The sequence below is a fragment of the Tasmannia lanceolata genome, unplaced genomic scaffold (assembly GCF_043159265.1).
Source record: "Tasmannia lanceolata isolate RefF3 unplaced genomic scaffold, GAP_Taslan_0.1 ptg000002l, whole genome shotgun sequence".
NCBI classification, from domain to species: Eukaryota; Viridiplantae; Streptophyta; class Magnoliopsida; order Canellales; family Winteraceae; genus Tasmannia; species Tasmannia lanceolata.
The window spans coordinates 52,409,371-52,429,622 of NW_027518679.1; the positions used below are offsets into that span (position 1 = coordinate 52,409,371).

Genomic DNA, 20,252 nt, shown 5'->3' on the forward strand with positions numbered 1-20,252 from the left:
AATTGAGAAAGACTACTGTTGGCATAACCATGTTTTAATAATTGCACAAACTCAGCTTGTCTTTTTTAATTAAAAAGAAAAGACAAGCTGAGTTTGTGCAGTTATTGAAAAATCCCCAAATTTTAAAAAAATCTCCATTTTGAAATGCGAATTTTCTAAATTGAATCTAAAAAAAACATGCACTTAATTTATCCTTTCAAACTTTTTGTTGTAACTTATTTTGAGACAAAATCTGAGACTATGTGCCTGCCCGCGAAATGCCTTCTGAGATGGTCCCTAGCAAATCCCTATTTAGAAATATAAATATACATATACGTTGGGTCCCAGGTTTGGATCTTCAAACAAGGTGGGCCCTACCTTTTATCTTAAAAAATGCTCACTTCTAGTCTTCTACCTCACATAAAAGCTTCAAATAGATAGATATGTGTTACAAATAAAACAACCACTTCATTTTTCCAGAATTATTCCCACACTCTTTCCTTATTTTTTCGAACATTTACTCACCTAATATTTTCCCCTCTTAATTTTTTTTTAATGCAGACTGGCTCACAGAACCATGGTTTTAACTTGCGGTTTCGATACCGGTTTCGGACCTCACCGGAACTGAAATTTCGGCTGAAATCCGACGAAATAAAATAAACTCATATTTTATCTAGTACAAAATTTCGGTCGAAATATTATCGTTTCGGGTATATAGGATTTCGGTTTCGGTTTCGGTCTCTCGACAGAAACCCCCGAAATTTCGGATTTGGGTCGAAATTTAAAACCATGCACAAAACTCATTGGCAAAACATAGAGTTCAGATCAATAGTATGCTCCATTGCATTTCCTCCCATTGATATATGATGATCCTAAGCCATTGATTGGCACATTAAAAAGTTGTCATAACGGCTTAGAATCATCCGATCGTAGTGAAAACAACTAGCAATGGGCATGACTACTAATAGCTCACCAAATCAACGGACCTTATCACCTAAAGTTCCATAGGTTTGGTGTGCCAGCATCTATTACCAACAATAGTAGTTTCTTTCCAAACGGCCACTTTTTTGAGCCCCATCTAAGTGATTAGATCCGTTGATCTGACCGGTGAACACAGATGCAGCCATTGCCATTGACTGCACCTTGGTCTGTTGATCCATCAAGCCTTGTCCAGGCTTTCACCAAGAAAATCTAAACTGTTGATTTTCGTATTCGTTTATCATACACTGGGATGTTCATTCCATATGGGATCAGGCCCATGTTGCTCGCCTCGTGATGGCCTACAAGATCGATGGTCTCAATTACACATCCCTATGTGGGGCCCAAAAATTGATCAATATAAAACCAAAATAATCCACACCCAACATGCAAAAATTCGTTAATCTGAACGTAGGGTCATCAATGCGTTTCAATTGTGAACCAGGACACAGTCCAAGGTAAGGCTCACGCTCACCACGCCTACGGTCCATAATATCACATCACTGGGTGGCAATATCTGTTCATTGGAACCTACAAGAAATTATATCTTAATCTCTTACAGATGAATCAGTTCAAATAATGACTTCAGTAAACTAACATCCATAATCAAAGGCTATATCATAATTATTAAACTGCACCAAATTTGGAGCAGGAGAATGTAACACTTAATGGCAATCAGTCTAATTTTCACTGGTGTTTAAAAATTGCAGAGCAGATTTCTCAATAAATCTACTCCCTCATGCCATGGTCAGCTTAAACCTTATTAGCACAAATGTTAAAGGACAGGGAAGCAATAATAAGATGGTAGATATGTTTTCAGATGTATAACAAACATGGGGGACTGAATTTTACTCTAAATCACCTTCAGAGTTTCGCTATCCTGAGTTGTTGCTTCAGCAGAGGCCGAATATAATCATGGTAACCATCGGTCACGACTGAGTCGTTGAGGGGCTCCTTCCATGCTTCTTCATATAGTTTTGGATATACATTTCCATCATAGCATCCGAGAACGGAGCCCAGGAAATGGTCGGTGTAGTTAAAAGCATCAACAAGGGCCACAGCATTCGGACGCACCTGCCATGGCAACAGAACGGGCAGTTCAGTAGAGGAATACAGTGTAACAGTGAGTGGCAACATGCGAGAAAAGCCCATTTGGAAGATATATTTAGACCATGTTTGGTAACCATGGAATTTTAGCTTACCGAGTGTTCAGAGGGGGAGGGAGAGTGGGAGAGGGAGAGAATTGAGAGGGCATGAGTGAGGAGATGGTCCAAACTGGCTGAAAAATAAGGGAAAACAAAAACTCTATTCATGCTCTCTCAATTCTCTCCCTCTCCCACTCTCTTTGCCCTTCTCCCACCACTTGATAAACTATTATTTCAAGGAAATAACTTTCGTGGCTGCCAAACACGGTGTTAAGGAATGATTTTGTACAAACCTGGGAGTATAGAGATCGGAGCTGGTCATTCGCAAGTGCAGCTTGCTTGGGGGTGATGCACCCAGTTGAGAGGAAATCACCAAGATGCTTGTGAAGCAAAGAGAGAGCATAGATGTTGCAGAGAGCTTGTAGTTGTTCTCTGACTCCCTTCCCGTGGATGTCTTGTTGCACCTTCTCAATGAACCTGAACGAGAAAATAGCATATGAGGAAGTTTACAAGGGGGGGAATGGGAAAGGGTACTGGAGTAGGACTCGTTGCGTTTAAGCAGAAGAGTAATTTTATGTAACCCAAATAGCTTGCTCTTTGTAATTTCACAAAAAGAAAATGCTTTGCATCTCTCACAATATGCAACTCTAGGGTTACTGAGGTGGCTGCAATGTCAGTTATCCATTAGAAGTGGCTAGTCCTATGATCCAGCTTCATCAACCTGAAAACATACCATTCCTTGACAGCATTTGGTCTATCAGAAACACATGAACATGTTCAAACTAGGGTCTTCCAGATTTTGAAACTTATCAACGACCGGATTTATTGCTGGGTCATTTCCAATGACATCTTACGATCACAGTCTCAATGCTGAGAAAATGTGAAGATTATGAGAGAGCAAAAGAGGAAAAAACTTACTTGGAAACAACAATTAATTGGCAGTGAGCTATTGCCGCCTCCAACAAATCAGCAGAGAGTTCAGAAATTCCTGTAGAATTTGCAAAAATAAACAACATATTAATCACATTTTAAAAAATGTTGACAGAAGATGAGGTTCTTCCAACTTAAAAAGAGAAAGGGAGGGATGAATTGATTTTCATCTGCACAAATCCATTGAGAAACAACTTCAAAAGCTCCCTATCATTCCATGGCATTAGTTGCTACGCCCCCACCCTGTTGCAGTTTTCTAGGTTGCACCATATTGCAACCCATCAGACACTTATATTCAATCCCAATAATCTTCACATGCATACATAAGCCCCCAATTTCCATCCCATGTAAAAACAAATCCAATTTTCCTAGAGGTTCACCGGGATAATAAAGAGGCAAAGAAGATCAGCACTACATGAAATAATAGCTGTATACTCATTGCATCTCAAATATGCATAATATGGGAATACAAATGCAGAAGTTCCTTTGTTGGATAATAAATTTAGGGAAATGATATCAGCACAACCATATTTTGATATTTTCACAAACCATCTTGTCTTTTAGTATTTAAAGGGCTATCAAAAGGTTATTACATTTCCCAAAAAAGCTCTCACGAGCCAATTAAAGAAGAAAAGACAGCTGGGTTTGTGCAAATATCAAAATATAGTTGTGCTGATAACATTTCCCTAAATTTATTGAAATAAAGATTTTAGGGAACTGAAAGAGGAGTACCATCTTCTAGACTTGGTGCCTTGTCTATATTCCTAGCACATGTAACAGATAGCCTAGCAGCCCTTGCTTCAAATGCCTCCAATATAACAGAGGGTTTTAACCAATCCTCAGCTGCAAAACAGAAACCCATTTAAAAATTCCCACGAAAGATAAACTCTTGAGAGATTTTTACACAGAAAAATCAATTTAAGTTTCCAAAATATTTAGTCGAGAAGCCAAAAAAAATCTAATAATGAAAAATCTTCTGCTGCAGACTCTTTCACCATACATATTTGAATAAGTGACAATTCAATACGAGACATACCACTACGAACGTCACAAGTACACTTCATTAAGTGTTCCACACGTCCCATATATGCTGTTGTCCCCACAGGCATTTTTCCAGATCCCACCAGAGAAACAGTCTTTGTGAGGAACCTTGCAACCTGCAAATGATCATTTTTAGTACAAGAGAAGCACTTTTTGATAAGGTATGAAAATTGCTAGTTTTTTTTTTTTTTTTGAATGGTATGAAAATTGTATAGTGATAAACAAAAACATATTCATTATACCTTATCATTTTGTAACAGCAAAAAATCACAATATGTACAAGTCTGACATGTCGCCGTTTCCCAACACCTTGTCCATTTCATTGGAAAGCCCTCTGAATCAGGCTTTGGGGAAGGGAAGACAATTTATATTATTTTAAAGCCTACCAAGAGGCCATCACAAGGCTTAATAATTTGGCTAAATGGAATGGTCCTCGAACTCTCAGACGTATGATAGACGAATAGCAGTTTTTTGTTCAGGGTTTTGAGGCTTATTGTTGTGCAGCTACAACCGGGGTGGCAATTATTCTCAATGAAGACTGAAGAAAAAAAGGTGCGAGTTTGAGAGAATAACAGATGATCCAATTTCATGTTTCCATTCCAGTCTAGGATTAAATTAGAAGCTATCATATGCAGAATAATTAGGTGAATAATTAAACTGTTTTCTTCATATTCAATTAGGCAAATAATTAAACTATTTTCAATAAAATTTATACTTAATGAAATCAAGCAGTATGAGTTCTTGCAACCTATTTGCATGTAAAAACAAATTGCACAGAACTTACACAATAGTCAAAATAATTTCCTTAATTCCACCACTATTCATTCACACACCTTAGTTGTGGCTCTACAATGTACTAGTAAATCATTTAGTGGTTTAGCTGAGACCTGTAACCTCAAGCAAATGCAAATTTTAAAGCAACAGAAAATATTTCTAATTTCCCCTCATCCAACCTAGTTCACAAACCTGCAGAAGCAAAACAGTGTTATCTCCTTCATATGTACAGGAAGGGACATATACAGCAAATAACTCAGGAAGCCCACTGCTACACAGATAACCATGGCCTCCACATAGTTTTCGACAATCTTCAATGGCATCCTGAAACCAAAACAGATCCTTCATTCAGATTATATTACAGAAAACATCTACACCAAAAATACAATTACACTTAAAATAGATCCAACGCAAAATGAAATGGCAGAGAACATCACATAAAATAAGTTAAAGGACAAGTGAAGCAACTGTTCATAATTCTTAACTTTGTGTTGACATGTCCAACTAAAAAAATTGGGCAACCAAAAACAAATATTCGGCACAATTAAATAATGTCAGGCAATCATGAGTTCATAACAATTCTTAACTTTTGCTTAAAGAATGTATAATGTTCCATAAGCTTGTTTCTTTATTTCTTTATTTTATTTCACTCAAATGGTGAGTTCACCAGATTAAACCAGACGCTTCACAAACAAAAACGAAATATGATTAAAGTTTCTAGGCTAAAAGCTTTTAAGCTTAGACAGAATCTTATCATAACAGAAGATCAAAAGAAAGCAGAACAATAGTCTCTGTTTTCTTAGCGAAGTAGAACACGTCTAGAAAATAACAATTAAACAACCGAGATTATTTCACTCATTGCACACTTCAGGGAGCTACGTACAGCAGTGGCAGAGGTTGTCAAAGACTTCAAACCAGCAGTGCATGCATGAGCCTCAGGTAAAGTTGAGAAATCATTGGCTTGCAATCTCTGTATGACATCAGTGTACAGCCATTTCAACCACTCACCAACAAACCTGAACGCATAGGCAGAAGCCAGCAGTGGTAAAAGCCTGCTTTGCTGAGTTTTGTAATCAATAACCTACAGAAAACAATAAGGAATAAATAAATGGGGCCTGCTTTTCTGATTTTTGTAATCAATAAATTATAGCAAACAAAAAGAAAAGAATAAATGGTGGCATTGAAATTAACAACTCGAGGATAAAGGATGTGAAGCCAGTAACTACAAATGCATATTCTACAGAGATAAGAGAGTAAACTGGACACTAAATAAGAACTAAGTCACAAATATCGTTCTCAGAAATTTCTCGGCAAGGGAAAATCTCTGAATACATTATATATATATATATATATATTATTTTTCAAGTTTATATCAGGAAAAAAGGATAAAAATAAAATTATTTACAAACATATAAAAGTAAATAAATTAAGAAAAATAGAAAATAGAAAAATATCGTGATATTATCGCGATGTTATCGCAGTAAATGAAAATTCTCGGGATTATTTTTGGATTTTGTCGTTTTATCAAAATGACGCGATAAAAATGATAAATTTTGAAAATCTCGGAGATATTTGTGACTAAGACAGTGGCGATGAGACATCTCTAGGACAGTGACAATATAAGACACATATTAACAATAAAATTAAAAAAAAAAAGTATGCAGTTGATGGAGACACAATCAGAAAAGGCACGAGAGATTGACACGGACACGAACAGAATGGGTACAATGGCACAGTTTGCTAAAATGAATAAATAGCTTGTTTCATACCTGAGACCATAATTCACCTAATTCATCTCCACCTAAAAGGTATGAGGGTTTTTAATAAATTATGGTGCAAATTCAAGCTGATAGAAGAGCATGCTAAAATTGATTAACACTTGTAATATAATTACCTGGGTCTCAGGACCACCGTTCTGAGAACCAAATTGTCTTCGAACAGCACTATACCTCACAGCTATACAAACTGCACGAGATAGAAAAGACGAAGCACTTGACACAATGGCTTGGCGCACATAAACCATAGTCCCATAGACAAGTTGCTTGGGAACATCGGATTGCAAATATTTCCCTTCTCTTGTAACCTGTGAGACCCTGCAGCATTTGTTGGAAAAATTTAGTAGACAATCATCCATATATTTGAACTCTATTTATACTTAGTATTCACTCTTATAGGTTGACACAAAGGTTATGTAGCAGCTGTTCAGCTAATATGAGCTAATTTATCTGGTTCATGTGGCATGGGTCTAAAGTTTGCTACTTCTGTAAGAACATGATTGTTGGTGTACCTACCAAAAAAAAAGATTGTTGGTGTAGGCTTTCTATATGCAGTTGCATGCCTAGGAAATAAAAACAGGAAACATTGCTGGAAATGGGAAAGAAAAGTGCTCTTTTTCATAAAACTGTAAATAGGAAACAGGAAAGGAAATGGAAAAGAGAAGTGCTCTTTTTCATAAAAATGCAAATAGGAAATAGGAAACAAGTAGAAATGACAAGGAAATGCCATCAGAAAAAAAATCATATTATAGGAACAAGTTTCCCCATAAAGGGAAATGCATTTTTTGGAAAGAGGATAAAAGGGGAAGCCACAATTTGAGCAAACAAATACACTGTCTCAAGCTACTGAACAGCTGAAAAATGGAAGAACGTTATTCATTTTCAGAAGAAAGCCTTCAATTCGCACCTTGGCCAAACCATGGTGTATGATTTAAAGAATTATGCTGCACATGGTTTACAGGTGATTGCGCACATCCATAGGGAATAATCCCGCCCTAAAATTTGGGGTGGGGATACCCAACGTCATAAAAAAAAAAGGTCCCAAATTCAACAGAAAAAGAATTTGGACTCAAATCAGTGCAAAGTATCACGCAGTTAAGATGAAACTAGGACAAGCAATCTGATAAAGCGACAAAAATTTTATAATTTGGCAGACTCTGTTACTTATCCAAGTAATTCATCTAATGACATACGAACGAAAAGTCTATGTTTCTTTAAACATGAAAATAAGAAATAACATAGAAATAAAAATACTATACCCATATGGAAATTTTTTCTCTACGATGTAACATGAACGCGCACGCACGCGCGCGCACACACACACACACACACACACACACACACACACACAAGGAAATAAAAGGCAGAACAAGAAAAGTGAAGGGTGAGCAAACCGCATCAACATTTGACTCCTTGGTATGCGCACATGATCAAACCGTAAGACACCATTGTCCATAGAATTGTATGCTGCATTTCCAAATTTCACCCCAATATCACCAACCGTAATACCGGGAAGTGGCAAGTGGTCATCTAAACTCCGTATTTGAACAATGAAACCTGTAAATTAAAAATTTTATGCATTTATTTCAATTGAAGCAGATCAACTCCATACTAAGTTATAAAGAAAAAGACAGAAAGTTACCATGCACTCCATGATCCTGACCATCCATCATAAGACGAGCATACGCAACGGCATGTGTTGAAGCTTTACCCAGGCCACCGGGCCACCACTACCCACCAAAGTACAATAAATGAGTGTTATGAGATTTGTAGGAACAAAATAGATTTGAATGGCATAGAGATACAAAAAATTAGACCTGAGAGCATAACACTAGATGCGAAATACGGAGAAAATAACCAAAACAGAAGTGACTAAGAGGCCATTAATGACAAGAACTATCATTGGGTTACCTACTAGATAAAAGAAGAGCCTATCACTGATATTACAGATCCAGTTGTTCAGTCATATCCATTACTTACTTTGCTTGAAGTTAATGTAGGACTGTGAATGATAAATTCATCAGATTTTGGATCAAATGTTGCAGTTGTTTCAAGGCCTTGAACATTTGAACCATGACCAAGTTCAGTTTGCGCATAGCAACCAATTATTTGCATGTTCTGTGCCAGCGGTAACCATTTCTGCTGTTGCTCATCAGTGCCTTGTCCTTTTATAGCAGGTATAAACATGCCCTACATAGAAAGTAGATGAAAAGTAAATTAACTGCAGAAAGTTCATAGGAAAACAAATAACATGTGTACAGTTACTATACTTTTGGGGATTTCATAACTTCGAAATGTCAAAATATAAAAGATGACAGAAACTATTGCACTAGGAGAGATGAATATCTACGTAATCCTATGAAACTTATAGAAAGAAAGATATGCAAAAGGATGCACTCCATACTCATGGAATTTATTTTCCACCCCAGAAACACTTTGACAGCGAATCAATCAATTCAACCAGGTGTAACTAACTCAATGATATAAGATCAGTGAGCATCATGTTGATCCATGAAAGATATGATAGAGCAGTATTGAATACCTACCAACAAGTGATAAGAAGATAGTACATAATGCAGCAGATGTTATTGTGCATGCTTAACGAGTACATGATTATTAAAGGATATAAATAATATATACTGCCTCGTTTGCAATATAATAAGGAAATGAACTCACACATGGATAGATATCAAATTCCATTCCTTAATAAAAACCAAAAGTATAAAGTGATTCAGATTTTAACTTTCACAATATGTGAGTTATTCCTCCCCTATCAATCGACTACTAGAGAGATTTTATTTTAAAAAATAATTATTTTATTATTTTTATTATTTTTATTAAAAACCTTTAAAGTGGATATTTTTCTATATTTTATATTTATTTGAAACATATGTAGATGTGGTTGTATACATTTTCAATTTATAATGAACCTTACTGTTCTAAACATTGATGGCAACATATGTCAGGTGTTGATCTTGTTAATCCATTTTGGATAGTTATCTTGCTTATGTGATGGTTTCTGATTATGTATTTGTGTTTATTGTAGCATTTCTTGAAGTGTCATCTTAAATTACCATCATTTGCATGCATTTCCATAAACCATAAACTTTGTCATTTTACTGGCTTTGCACTGAGATCTATGACCTAAACCGATAAGTTTTCATTTCCGTGGCGACCAACATGCATACCGAAACCAACATTTTTAAAACCTTGTATCTGATCTAAAAGTAAATCTGTTCTTAGTTTTCTCCATATACATAACGTGAAGATATTGTAACACCAAAAAAACTGTAGGTAAAACTGCTCACCCAATGTAGATCTGGATAAGCAGGTTCGTCTATAAAAAACCTTAATCTGGATGCCTCTTCTTCTGTTACAATAAAACTTTCATAGTTAGATTATATATCAATGAGTAAAAAGTAGCAAGCATAGTTCATTATATAACTACACCCAACTTAGCTCTAAATATTTTACCGATTAGCAAAGAACTTCAGCAATAGAAGTCACCATCACATATGTCTAGCAGCAAACTACTTCCTTAGAGTTAAATTAGACTAAGATAATCAAAATGAATGGCTCAACTACAATTTGCAAATAGAAGGATGTTTTACCTTTAGTTTACAAATCTAAGGGGTATGTAAATGGCCCAAAGGCTTCATTGTAGAAATATTGCTACCAATAGAGCATGTGCATCTCAAGAAACTTAAAATAGAAGAAAAGACTACAAACACATGTGAAGAGGAAAGCTTCAGTTAGAAGGATCATATCACTATCACCCATATAGCTCCACAAAGCTTAAACTAAAAGGGGGGAATTATTTACAAAAATGAAGAAGGGAAGCAAACGGCCAGTTTAAATATTTTTTGAAGTCCACATTCTACTTAAAGAGAAATAATGGATATATCTTCAATCAAACCCTTCATAACATAGGCCACACACGAAACCCCAAACCCCATAGCATATGTGCAGGTGGAAGTGCTTCATGTTTGATATTTTTGTGTTATAGTTGAAGTACATATTCGAGACCACAATTCATGGCATTAAAAATGGAAAACCTCATCAAAAAGGTCTAGAGATCCCAATAAATGATTATATATATATATATATATATATATATATATGAGGAAAGTGAAGCTACACCGCCGGTGTAGCTAACTTAGCTACACCTCCGGCTTAAAATACAATGGGCCCACATTGTTTTGGTGATCCAAAGAATTCATTTGATTGGCCCTCACATAGATAGGTTGTCCACCAAAAATCAGCTCCATAGGATCATCCCAACCCTACGATTTGTGGAGGCAAAAATGAACGTGTAAAAACCTTCACAAATTTGTCCATTTTTGCCTCCACAGTTTGAAGGGTTGGGATGATCCTATGGAGCTGATTTTTGGTGGACACCCTATCTATGTGAGGGCCAATCAAATGAATGGTTTGGATCACCAAAACAATGTGGGCCCATTGTATTTTAAGCCGGCGGTGTAGCTAAGTTAGCTATATATATATATATATATATATATATATATATATATATAGTTATTAATGTACAGCCCAAATGTTGTGTGAGTAATAAGCAAGATATCAAGGACTTCTTGATCTTGCTTTAATCTATTCTAGGTTGTAGCTCTAAAAATATGCTTACTTCAAGAGTGAAGAGAGAAGGTGACATGACACGACCCACTTGAGAGCCTTGCTTTTATTTTATTATATGAGAGACATTTTAGATTAGGTTTATTTCTATTTTTAGCTAGGTTTTATTTCTATTTTTGGGCATTTTATTATCCTAGATGTGGGGCTGTCCACATCACCTAGCGCCCGCACATCATTAATTCAAAGTAAAAACTAACTATTTTTAGTAAGTGCGGAACTTACTATTTTTAGTAAGCATGGACTTACTAAAATTAGTAAGTACGAACCTCCCCTCATCCCACATAAAATGCCCCAAGGAGGAAGCCCTGGGATATGTTTTTTGGACTATTGGAGTTTCTCCTCTACCCAAGGCAGCCCACAAGGTAGGTGGTTTGCCCTCTCTCTTTCTCCTCTTCTCCCTCCACCGCCCCTTTCTGTCTTACTCCATCTTTCTCCTTCCTTTCCTTCAGTCTTTCTCCTTGCTTCTCCTCCTCCCTTCTCTCCTTTTTCCTTTTCTTTTCACTTTCCCTTTCTTCACCTCTCTACTATTGCCGGCTAGCATATCTTCCCTTAGGGTGTTGTCGACATCTTCTTCTTTCCATTTCTTGGCCCCTAGATCAGATTCTGTAGATCTGATTTCCTTTTCCCTTCTACCAACCGGTTGAGCTTCCATTTTCCCATATATTGTTGCTGTATTTTCAAAATATTTCAGCAGCTAGTCCTATTTTCTCCTCTTCTCAGACCACTTGTTGTTCCACTTAATTCACCCCGCCGAAAACTGCAGTTACAACAGGAATATATTTCTTTCATCTCACTGAGGATGCTGCCTTGCTTTCCTTACTGATTTTTCTGCACCTTCACCCATTGCCCCACTTTTCTCGTCATTACCGGAGGTTGATACAATTCTTGAATAGATCGTGGCTGCCTCTATCTTTCCTCCTCTTGAGCATCCTACATCGCAGGACTTGAGGCTGATGCACACACCATCGAGTGAGACCAGTCCTAATTTATTTCAGCTGCCTCATTGATTATATTTTGTTGTTTTCACCCCTCCTATCAGCCATCCTTTCACCCTGCCAAGCCCCTGGCAGGAGTAGAAAAATGTGTCATAGATACAACTGGGAATATCCAAGCTATATCCCGTAGTTGTATCCATGTAATATCTGAAAAACACATTTACTCAGGCCAAATTGAAGGATCTGGACGTACTTATTGACAAGCAAGAAAAGAAGTGTAAAGCCAACAGCCTAACCATTTTTAAGCTCTAGGTCAATATGACAATGTTGATGATAAGATTTCAATTTTTTTCATATTCATAAGGGATCATACATGGAGCATGGTTTTAAATTTTGGTTTCGGCTAAAATTTCGGAGTTATCCGAAACCGAAATTTTGGGCGAAATTTGGTATTGGCGGACGAAAACCCAGATTTTTAGGACGAAATTTCGATCGAAATTACCGAAATTTCAGTAATTTCATCCGAAATTCGTTGACGTAATAAAAATTGTTATTTTATTATAGATTTCAGCGAAATTTCGAACGAAATTTGGTAAATTTTGGGAATTTCGGTTTCGGTACCTTTTCGTTTTGGTCTCCACCAAAATTTCAGATTTCGGTCGAAATTTAAACCATGACATGGAGGCATGAAGAGTACAATTTGATAAATTAATGTCCTTAGGTGAGAGTGAGAAATACCTGAAAGGCGGAGCTCACAAATCTGTTTCCATGCATAAGCTGCTTTTCTCAATGCGTTTTTAAACAATTCCTTCCGACTCAGCACCACCCTGTTATCTTTGCGATATGCCTAAACAAAAAAAGAAGGTATTATTTCGGTTAAAACATAAAGCTTATTAAATCATTAACAAACACCATGCAAAATTCACGCCTATGCAAAATTCATGCATAACCAGTAAACAAAACAGCAAATAAATGAAAAAGATAAACAATGTGAACATAAATATAAGAGTTTTACTCAGCAAACAGCTGTCACATTTAGGCCATAGAAATTCACCGGCTTCATTGTTCATCAGCTCAACTTTTATGTGCTTTGATCCAAAAAGAAGAAGACAACAAACCCTTTTTAAAAAGAAGAAGACAGAAAACCTCTTAAGTGCATAATAGAAACAAAGATTAAAGGCCAAGATGACAATCACTAACGCATAACAGTGGCGAAGTTACAGCTTAAGCTCATCCTACTCTCTCTGATACTTAAGGTACAAGTAAGGATGCCCACACCTCTATGAAACTTCTTTCAAAAACTGTTCTAATTTTGAGTAATGCGTTATTTCTTAAAATGCACAAGAAGTTTATTATGATTTCAGCTCTGCCCCCACAAAATTGTTGTAATTTGTCTACACTGATACCAACTGTAGGAAATATCCTTTGTAAATACCATGCATTGAATTAGAAGTCCATCACTCAAAACATACCAACAATAAAGACTTTTGATCAGATTGATAACCAATACAATATCACCAACTGCACATAGAAACACCACCAGCTCACAATCTGCCAAAGCAGAACAAGAGCACGGAAGCATCATACACCTAGAGATGCTAGACATGATTCACTTAAGAAGTAAAGGACTCGACCAATTTTTTGACACAATCACGATTCACAATTATTCAACTCATCTTTGCTAGAAACAGAAAATCAACTCCCTAGAGTACAATGTTCAAGCATACAATGATAGCAACTTCTTATATTCAACACTCAATCTTCCACGGACCCTAGGAGTTACCCGATGCACTTGGTTTACGGGTGATTTTGTGCAACCATAGGTATTAGTCCCGCCCTAAAATGGGGTGGGGATACCCTGTCATAAAAAAAAAATGGCATTGCTCGCCTGCGAGAATGATGTTGTTGCGGAACATATGCTCATAAAAGAAAATTTGCCATGGTATTCCCAACCAGACCGATCGGCTTTAAGAAACCACATTTAATTTCCTAACATTGGTACTCCCCTTGATAGGTCTTCCGACTCTGATTAACCAAATCACAACATCTAAATCTGCTAAAAGAATTGGCTACTCTGGAGCTCCAAATAAGTTGTTGGGATCCAGGCACACTACCAGAACTGCCTTTCTAAGTGCCCACGTTTGTGCTCCTTCCAATTAAACTGGCAATGCTAGCCCTATTTTCTAACATTTGGCCCAAGCATCAACTTCTAATATTGGCTAGATCTGAAACACCCCCATTTGATCGGCTGTCTATGAAACTAATTGTTGGAAAAAACTTTGATACTTCAATAACACTTGTATGGAAATCTACCATGGTCCAATACAATGTATTGTACTAGAAACTCATCAGCACACCAAAAACGATGTTGATTCATACAAAAATACGAAATACCCCACTGATTTTTCCATTTACAATACCATACTGTGAAATGCTATGGAATGATCTGACATAACAAAGCTCTGAGGCAGAGATCAAAGGACTGTGAAAAACTATGGAGTGAACTGATTCATAAAAAAATACGAATTAACCCACTGATTTACCTATAAGATCTTATGTGGGAAATCATTGATCGAAGATCAACGGTCTAGATTGAAGAATAAGATAAGAGTGAAATGACTGGAGTTACCCGTTGACCACATATATCAGTAAAGGGTATAAGGGTAATTAGTGCATCTCATCCCTACTAAGACATGGAGGGTTAGTGTGTAGCCCGATTGAATTGCAGTTAAGTAGGGATAGATTAAACCAAATAGAGTTCAATTGCGGGTGGAACTTTAGGAGGCCTTTTCAATATATATGAGGTTGGTTTCTGCTGCCATCTAACTTGAGCAAAGGAGATCTCACCCACCATAGATTAGGCAGATCAGAGAAGCAGTAGTAGATCCAGCCCAATAGATCACCACCATGGCTGATCGAGATAAGTCTCTTAATCCTTCTTTGTCTTCTTGTTATTTGCATGGTTAGATCCTTAGATTAATAGTTTTGTAGTATCTTGATCAAGGTTGCCAGATCGGGAATCTAAAGCGGGAATCGAAAGAGGGAATTGAAGGCTCCCGGAATGGTCGAAAACGGGAATCGCGAATTCGCCGGATAGTCAACGGAGAGTCGCCGGAGATTCGTCGGGAGTTGTTGGCGAGTTGGGCATCGCCGGAAAATCGTGTTTCACATAACATTAAACTGCGGTTTCCAAAAGTGGGAATCATGTTTCCAGGGAATCATAAACCGTGATTCCCAAAAGTGGGAATTGGGTTTCCGGCGAATCCAAACTGGATTCCCAGTTTTTGGGGACTCGAGAAGATTCCCGTTTCGGATTTGCGAACCAGGGAATTGTGGTTCCCCACTCCCAGGGAAGAATCTTGCTTCCTTGATCATGATTACATCTATTACATTTGTGTGCATAGCATATTAATTGAATACCATGATCCTCGGTTTTATGTTGAAATGCTATGGAATGATCAGCCATAGCAAATCTCTGAGACGGAGATCGAAGTTATGAACCAATGGTATGGCCCAACGAGACCCTAAAATAAAAAATTTATGAAAGTTATAGCTTCCACTACAAATCTGCTTATCCTAGTTAATCCATCGACAACACCTAAATGCGCCATTTGGATACAAGGATTATATAACCCAGGATTGTAAAATCCTAGATTTTACAAGCTAAAAAATGGTTTTTATAATCTAAAACCTGGATCGTGCAGTTTCAGGATTGTAAAATCCACGATTTCACGATCCTGGATTATAAAATCAAAATATCAAAACGGCCTTAAAATGTAAGTCCCCAATAACCAGAACACAAATCACAGACCATAAAAACCAAATGCAAAACCTAGATTGTGCATTTTCAGGATTGTAAAATCCATGTTTTAGCTTACAAAATCCAGGTCTCAGCTTGTAAAATCCAAGATTATAAAATCCATGTATGCAAACGACATTAAAATGATAAATCCCCAATACCCAAAACACAAATCACAGACCACAAAAACCAAATGCAACTTTTCGAAAAAGACTAGAAAATTTAATTCGGGAAAATGCATTTTTTCTAACAGAAAACAACACTACAATGTATAGAAATTCAAAAGGAGAAAGGCATTTAGAAAAAAAGAAGAAGAAGAAAAGCTGACGGGATCATTAGCCACGAGACGAGAAATTCGGTCTGAAAGTTCAAAATCTCGCCGAGAACCCGCCCAGACTATCTTCATTGCATCCACATCGAACTCGGCCTTGTTCCTTTCGTGAGCAAGGTGATCAATTTCCTTCATTTCTCCCTCTCTTTTCTCTAAGATTTCCAAAGAAAACCAGAATAGCTCTCTATCTCTATCTCTATCTCTGGGAAAATTAAGAAGGAGATAAAAATGGAGTTTATGGTACGGTTTTATGACATATGCTTTCAGCCTTTTAACATTAACGGAAAACGGGCTTTTCGGTACACATGGCTCGTATTGGTTGCGGGTAGCGAGCGACTCGGTTCCACGTCATTCCTTGTAAAAGATCTATTTCCGGAAATATTCTTATTATTAAGATTGGTTACTTACGGAATATGTCATTGAATTAGGGATTTGCTAGAGACCATCACAGAAAGGAGTTTCACGGGCTCACCTTTCCTTACCTAAGGAGAGGTGTCAACGGATCCACTTTGGATCGGACCCACATGTATGATCCCATTCAGATCCCTTATCGGTTGAATCGGATTCGGAGTGTTCTCTAGATCCTACTTTCTATGTCTCGGTCACATTTCAAATCAAATCAAATCATATTGTTCATGGGAATGTCTTAGTAGGTCCTACCTACATTATACAAAATTAAAATAGGGCAGTGATAAATTGACCCATCGACCCCATATACGGCAGTGCTTAGATAGAGAGAGAGAGACAGAGAAAGGAGAGAAGGAAAGAGATATGGCCTATGGGGTCGATTTATGATATTAGAGGGTCGATTTATCACTACCCTTAAAATATTCAAGAAGAGATTGCGACAATCGCAAGTGATGGTGCGATTAGTTAGGGATTTGGGGTCGATGGCTAGAGAAGGAAGAGAATGGGTGACTTGAGAGTCGAGACTTAAGAGAGATGAATGACATAATACTAAAACTAGGAATCATTAGAAGAAAAAAAAATGCATATAGTTTTTTCTAACTAAAATACCCTTAATATAATACTCGAAGTTATAAAAATATTAGCGGGTATTTTCGTAAAATAGTATAATAAATCAGATTTAGGACTATCCTATAGGGCTGTTTGGTTACTCAGATTTTAGAATCCAGGTTTTAGTTTGAAAACAGTGTTAAAGAGGGTTTATGATCAGGATGTTGTATGCTGTAGTTTCTTGGATTTTAAGTAAGAACTCCAGCTTTTAGAAATTTCTCTCCCATCTTGAGATTTTTAAAACCTGGAAACATGGGGCAATCTCCTGCCCTCTTGCTCTCAGGAAAAAGGATGAGAAATCGGAAAATGACAGCTGATCTCTTTCTTCTCTCATCTCCCATCTACAATTTTGAGGAAATCCAAGATTCTAAACTCTGCGTATCCAAACGGCCCCTACGGGGTTTTGTTAGTTATCCAATAGGCAATAATTCCGGATCATATGACAAAGATCCAAAATGTGTCCATGGATCTTGATAACTTATCTAGGTCATGTCCGTTTAAGTTTAGAATTGGATAGTCCACATCAAACCGTCTAGATGTCTGGGTCCACCGAGACCCCTAGAAGGGAGATCTCTTCCATCCAATTGTAAACTACCTCCTCTCCATTAGTCTACTCTTTCTTTGATTTCTCCAACTTCCTTTCATTCGTCCTTTTTTGTTCTTTACGCGCTCTCTCAAACATAGCCGTGCTATTGATGGGTCAAATAAAGTTGGCGACTCGGACTTAGCACAGGAGAACTCATGAACTCATCTCCAAATCTCCAAATTCTTTTGCCTATTGATCTTAGAAAAGGATTCAATCATATCTTGGTTGGAAATTTCCCTAGATTTGATCGAATAATGAATGTTTTTTCGGTTCTGAAAATGTTATTAACACCTCGAGGAAAGGGAAGTAGATCAGACGTGTGAAATATCACTCTCAAAGAGGAGATTTTATATGGTGGCCGACCTTTACATGTAAAGGTCGGAGAGAGAAAACCCCCCTCCCTTGATTTTTTATCCAAGAAAAGCCCTTCTTTTTAACTTTTCCTTGAATCACAAATCAAGGGTAGTAGGTTTTCTCTTTTCTCTCTCTCTCCGCCCTTATTACTACACGGTCGGCCACCATATAATTTCTCATCAAAGAGATGAAGAACGGGTTCACAAAAGGGGACTAGTTCAAAGAGTGAATTTTCATTTCAAAGAGATGGTGAACTAGTGTTAAGCAAAGCTTGTCCCTTTTTAAACCTTCTCATTGTTTCAAAACTTCCCCTCGTCGACTCCTCCAGTTGAATCCCTTTTACATTAGCCAAGTTCTTGTCTAAGTCTAAGTTTTGCCATATGGCATCAATCAAAACTCTTTTTAACACTCTATGACCGGGTCAACCGAGTACTCGGCCTACTAGGCCGTGTCATGCCGAGTCAACTACTACTCTACTAGGATTCGTTTTGGCCTTCTTCTGCATTTTGAAATACCGATCCTTCCACCTCACGTAGAGCAACGGAAATAGGATGTGTATATTCACACAAAGTTGGCAGTAATTCTAGCGGTTTGGAAGCATAAAGAACTGCCTACATCGTGACCTTCATAATCCAATACTTTATCAGTTCTGAAAGATGTGATCAATATAAAAAAAAAAAAAAAAAACTAATAAAGGAGTACGGATGCCATTTTCATATTTTACGAATAATTACAGTTTTCGCATAATCTTTGTTCAGGGGTCTTAATAAAATGACCCTTCTAAAGACAGTGAATAGTAACAATGTCTCAAAAGCTAAAATATATAGGGATTTCAGAATGTAGTAATAAAACTACTACGGTAATAAAGTAGACAAAAGCAGAATGTTCTAATATATGTTCATCATTAGAAGCCTACTCTACAGTGAAACCCAAATATTTATTGGCATTTGGCTTCTATTCTTAGTCTTCCAACCCTCAACTCTCCCCATGCTCCCTCCACTAGTGCCCTCTCAATTCTCTCCTCCTCCCTCCTCAGCTCCTCTTTAACAATTGAGCCACATTCCATGTAATAATTTTTCATGGTTTCCAAACATGCCCTTAATCAACTTCAGAATCGAAATATCTTCGACAGAAAGTACAGGTCTCAGCTAGTAATGGCAATTGCATTCCATTCTTTCCATCACAATTGATATGATCAGAGGAATAATGGCAGATGAATCAGGCCTGGATAGAGCATTGGTTCTGGAAGAGGATTATTTGTGAGGTGAATGAGGAGAGAAGTTAGATAGGGCAGTTTTGGTGGGCTCAAGCTTGTGATGATGATAAATGGAGGAAGATAGTGATTTTCATGGCAGTAAAGTTTCTATGATTTATTGCATTACAAGTAAAAAGTGTTAAGACAAACACACACCACCTCTCTTCTTTAGAATAGGCAGCAATCTCTGCTAAGCCTCAGGCTAAATGCCAAACACCAACAACAGTAAAAGGAAGCAGTCAGATATTGCACTATAATTAAGAGTATCAATCTATCAAAAACATTGAACTCCCGTGACCATTTTGATTTCTAGTCGAGTGCTGTTGATTTATCTATATATATATATATGAGGAAAACGTTGGTGCGCTTAAGCTCTACCATTTTTTTGCGACTAACATAACACTTCTCTGTCATGGTTTATAGATGTAACCATCAGTAATGAGTCAAGATGGAGACGTAAAAAGTCTAGAAGAGGTTTGAAATCAGGAATATAGACCTATCAAATCAACAATCATCAACTACGAAGACCCTGTCAATTTTAGATTTTGTGAACCGAATGAGCCCAAAACTGATTATTGGACTCGAATTTAAACGTATAATCAATTTTGGACTCATCATTGGTTCTCAAAATCCAAAACAAATATGGACTAAACTAAAAGTGGATCTGAGAGTTCGAAATTTCAAAATGCCTGAGAATTTGGGACCA

The 20,252-nt window shown here is 37.1% G+C and overlaps 1 protein-coding gene across 1 annotated transcript; it reads right to left on the bottom strand.

The window, feature by feature from the left end:
- Nucleotides 1–1,551: 1,551 nt before the first annotated feature.
- On the bottom strand, nt 1,552–16,576 carry LOC143878190 (peroxisomal acyl-coenzyme A oxidase 1-like). Its single transcript, XM_077380495.1, has 14 exons — nt 16,332–16,576; nt 12,943–13,051; nt 9,931–9,992; nt 8,603–8,812; nt 8,265–8,352; nt 8,017–8,179; nt 6,742–6,940; nt 5,731–5,928; nt 5,040–5,171; nt 4,069–4,189; nt 3,765–3,875; nt 3,021–3,090; nt 2,396–2,579; nt 1,552–2,031 (listed from the first exon to the last, which is right to left on the bottom strand). The coding sequence occupies exons 1-14, from the start codon at nt 16,467–16,469 to the stop codon at nt 1,822–1,824; spliced, it is 1,995 nt and encodes a 664-aa protein (XP_077236610.1). The 5' UTR covers nt 16,470–16,576; the 3' UTR covers nt 1,552–1,821.
- Between the last annotated feature and the right edge of the window lie 3,676 nt (nt 16,577–20,252).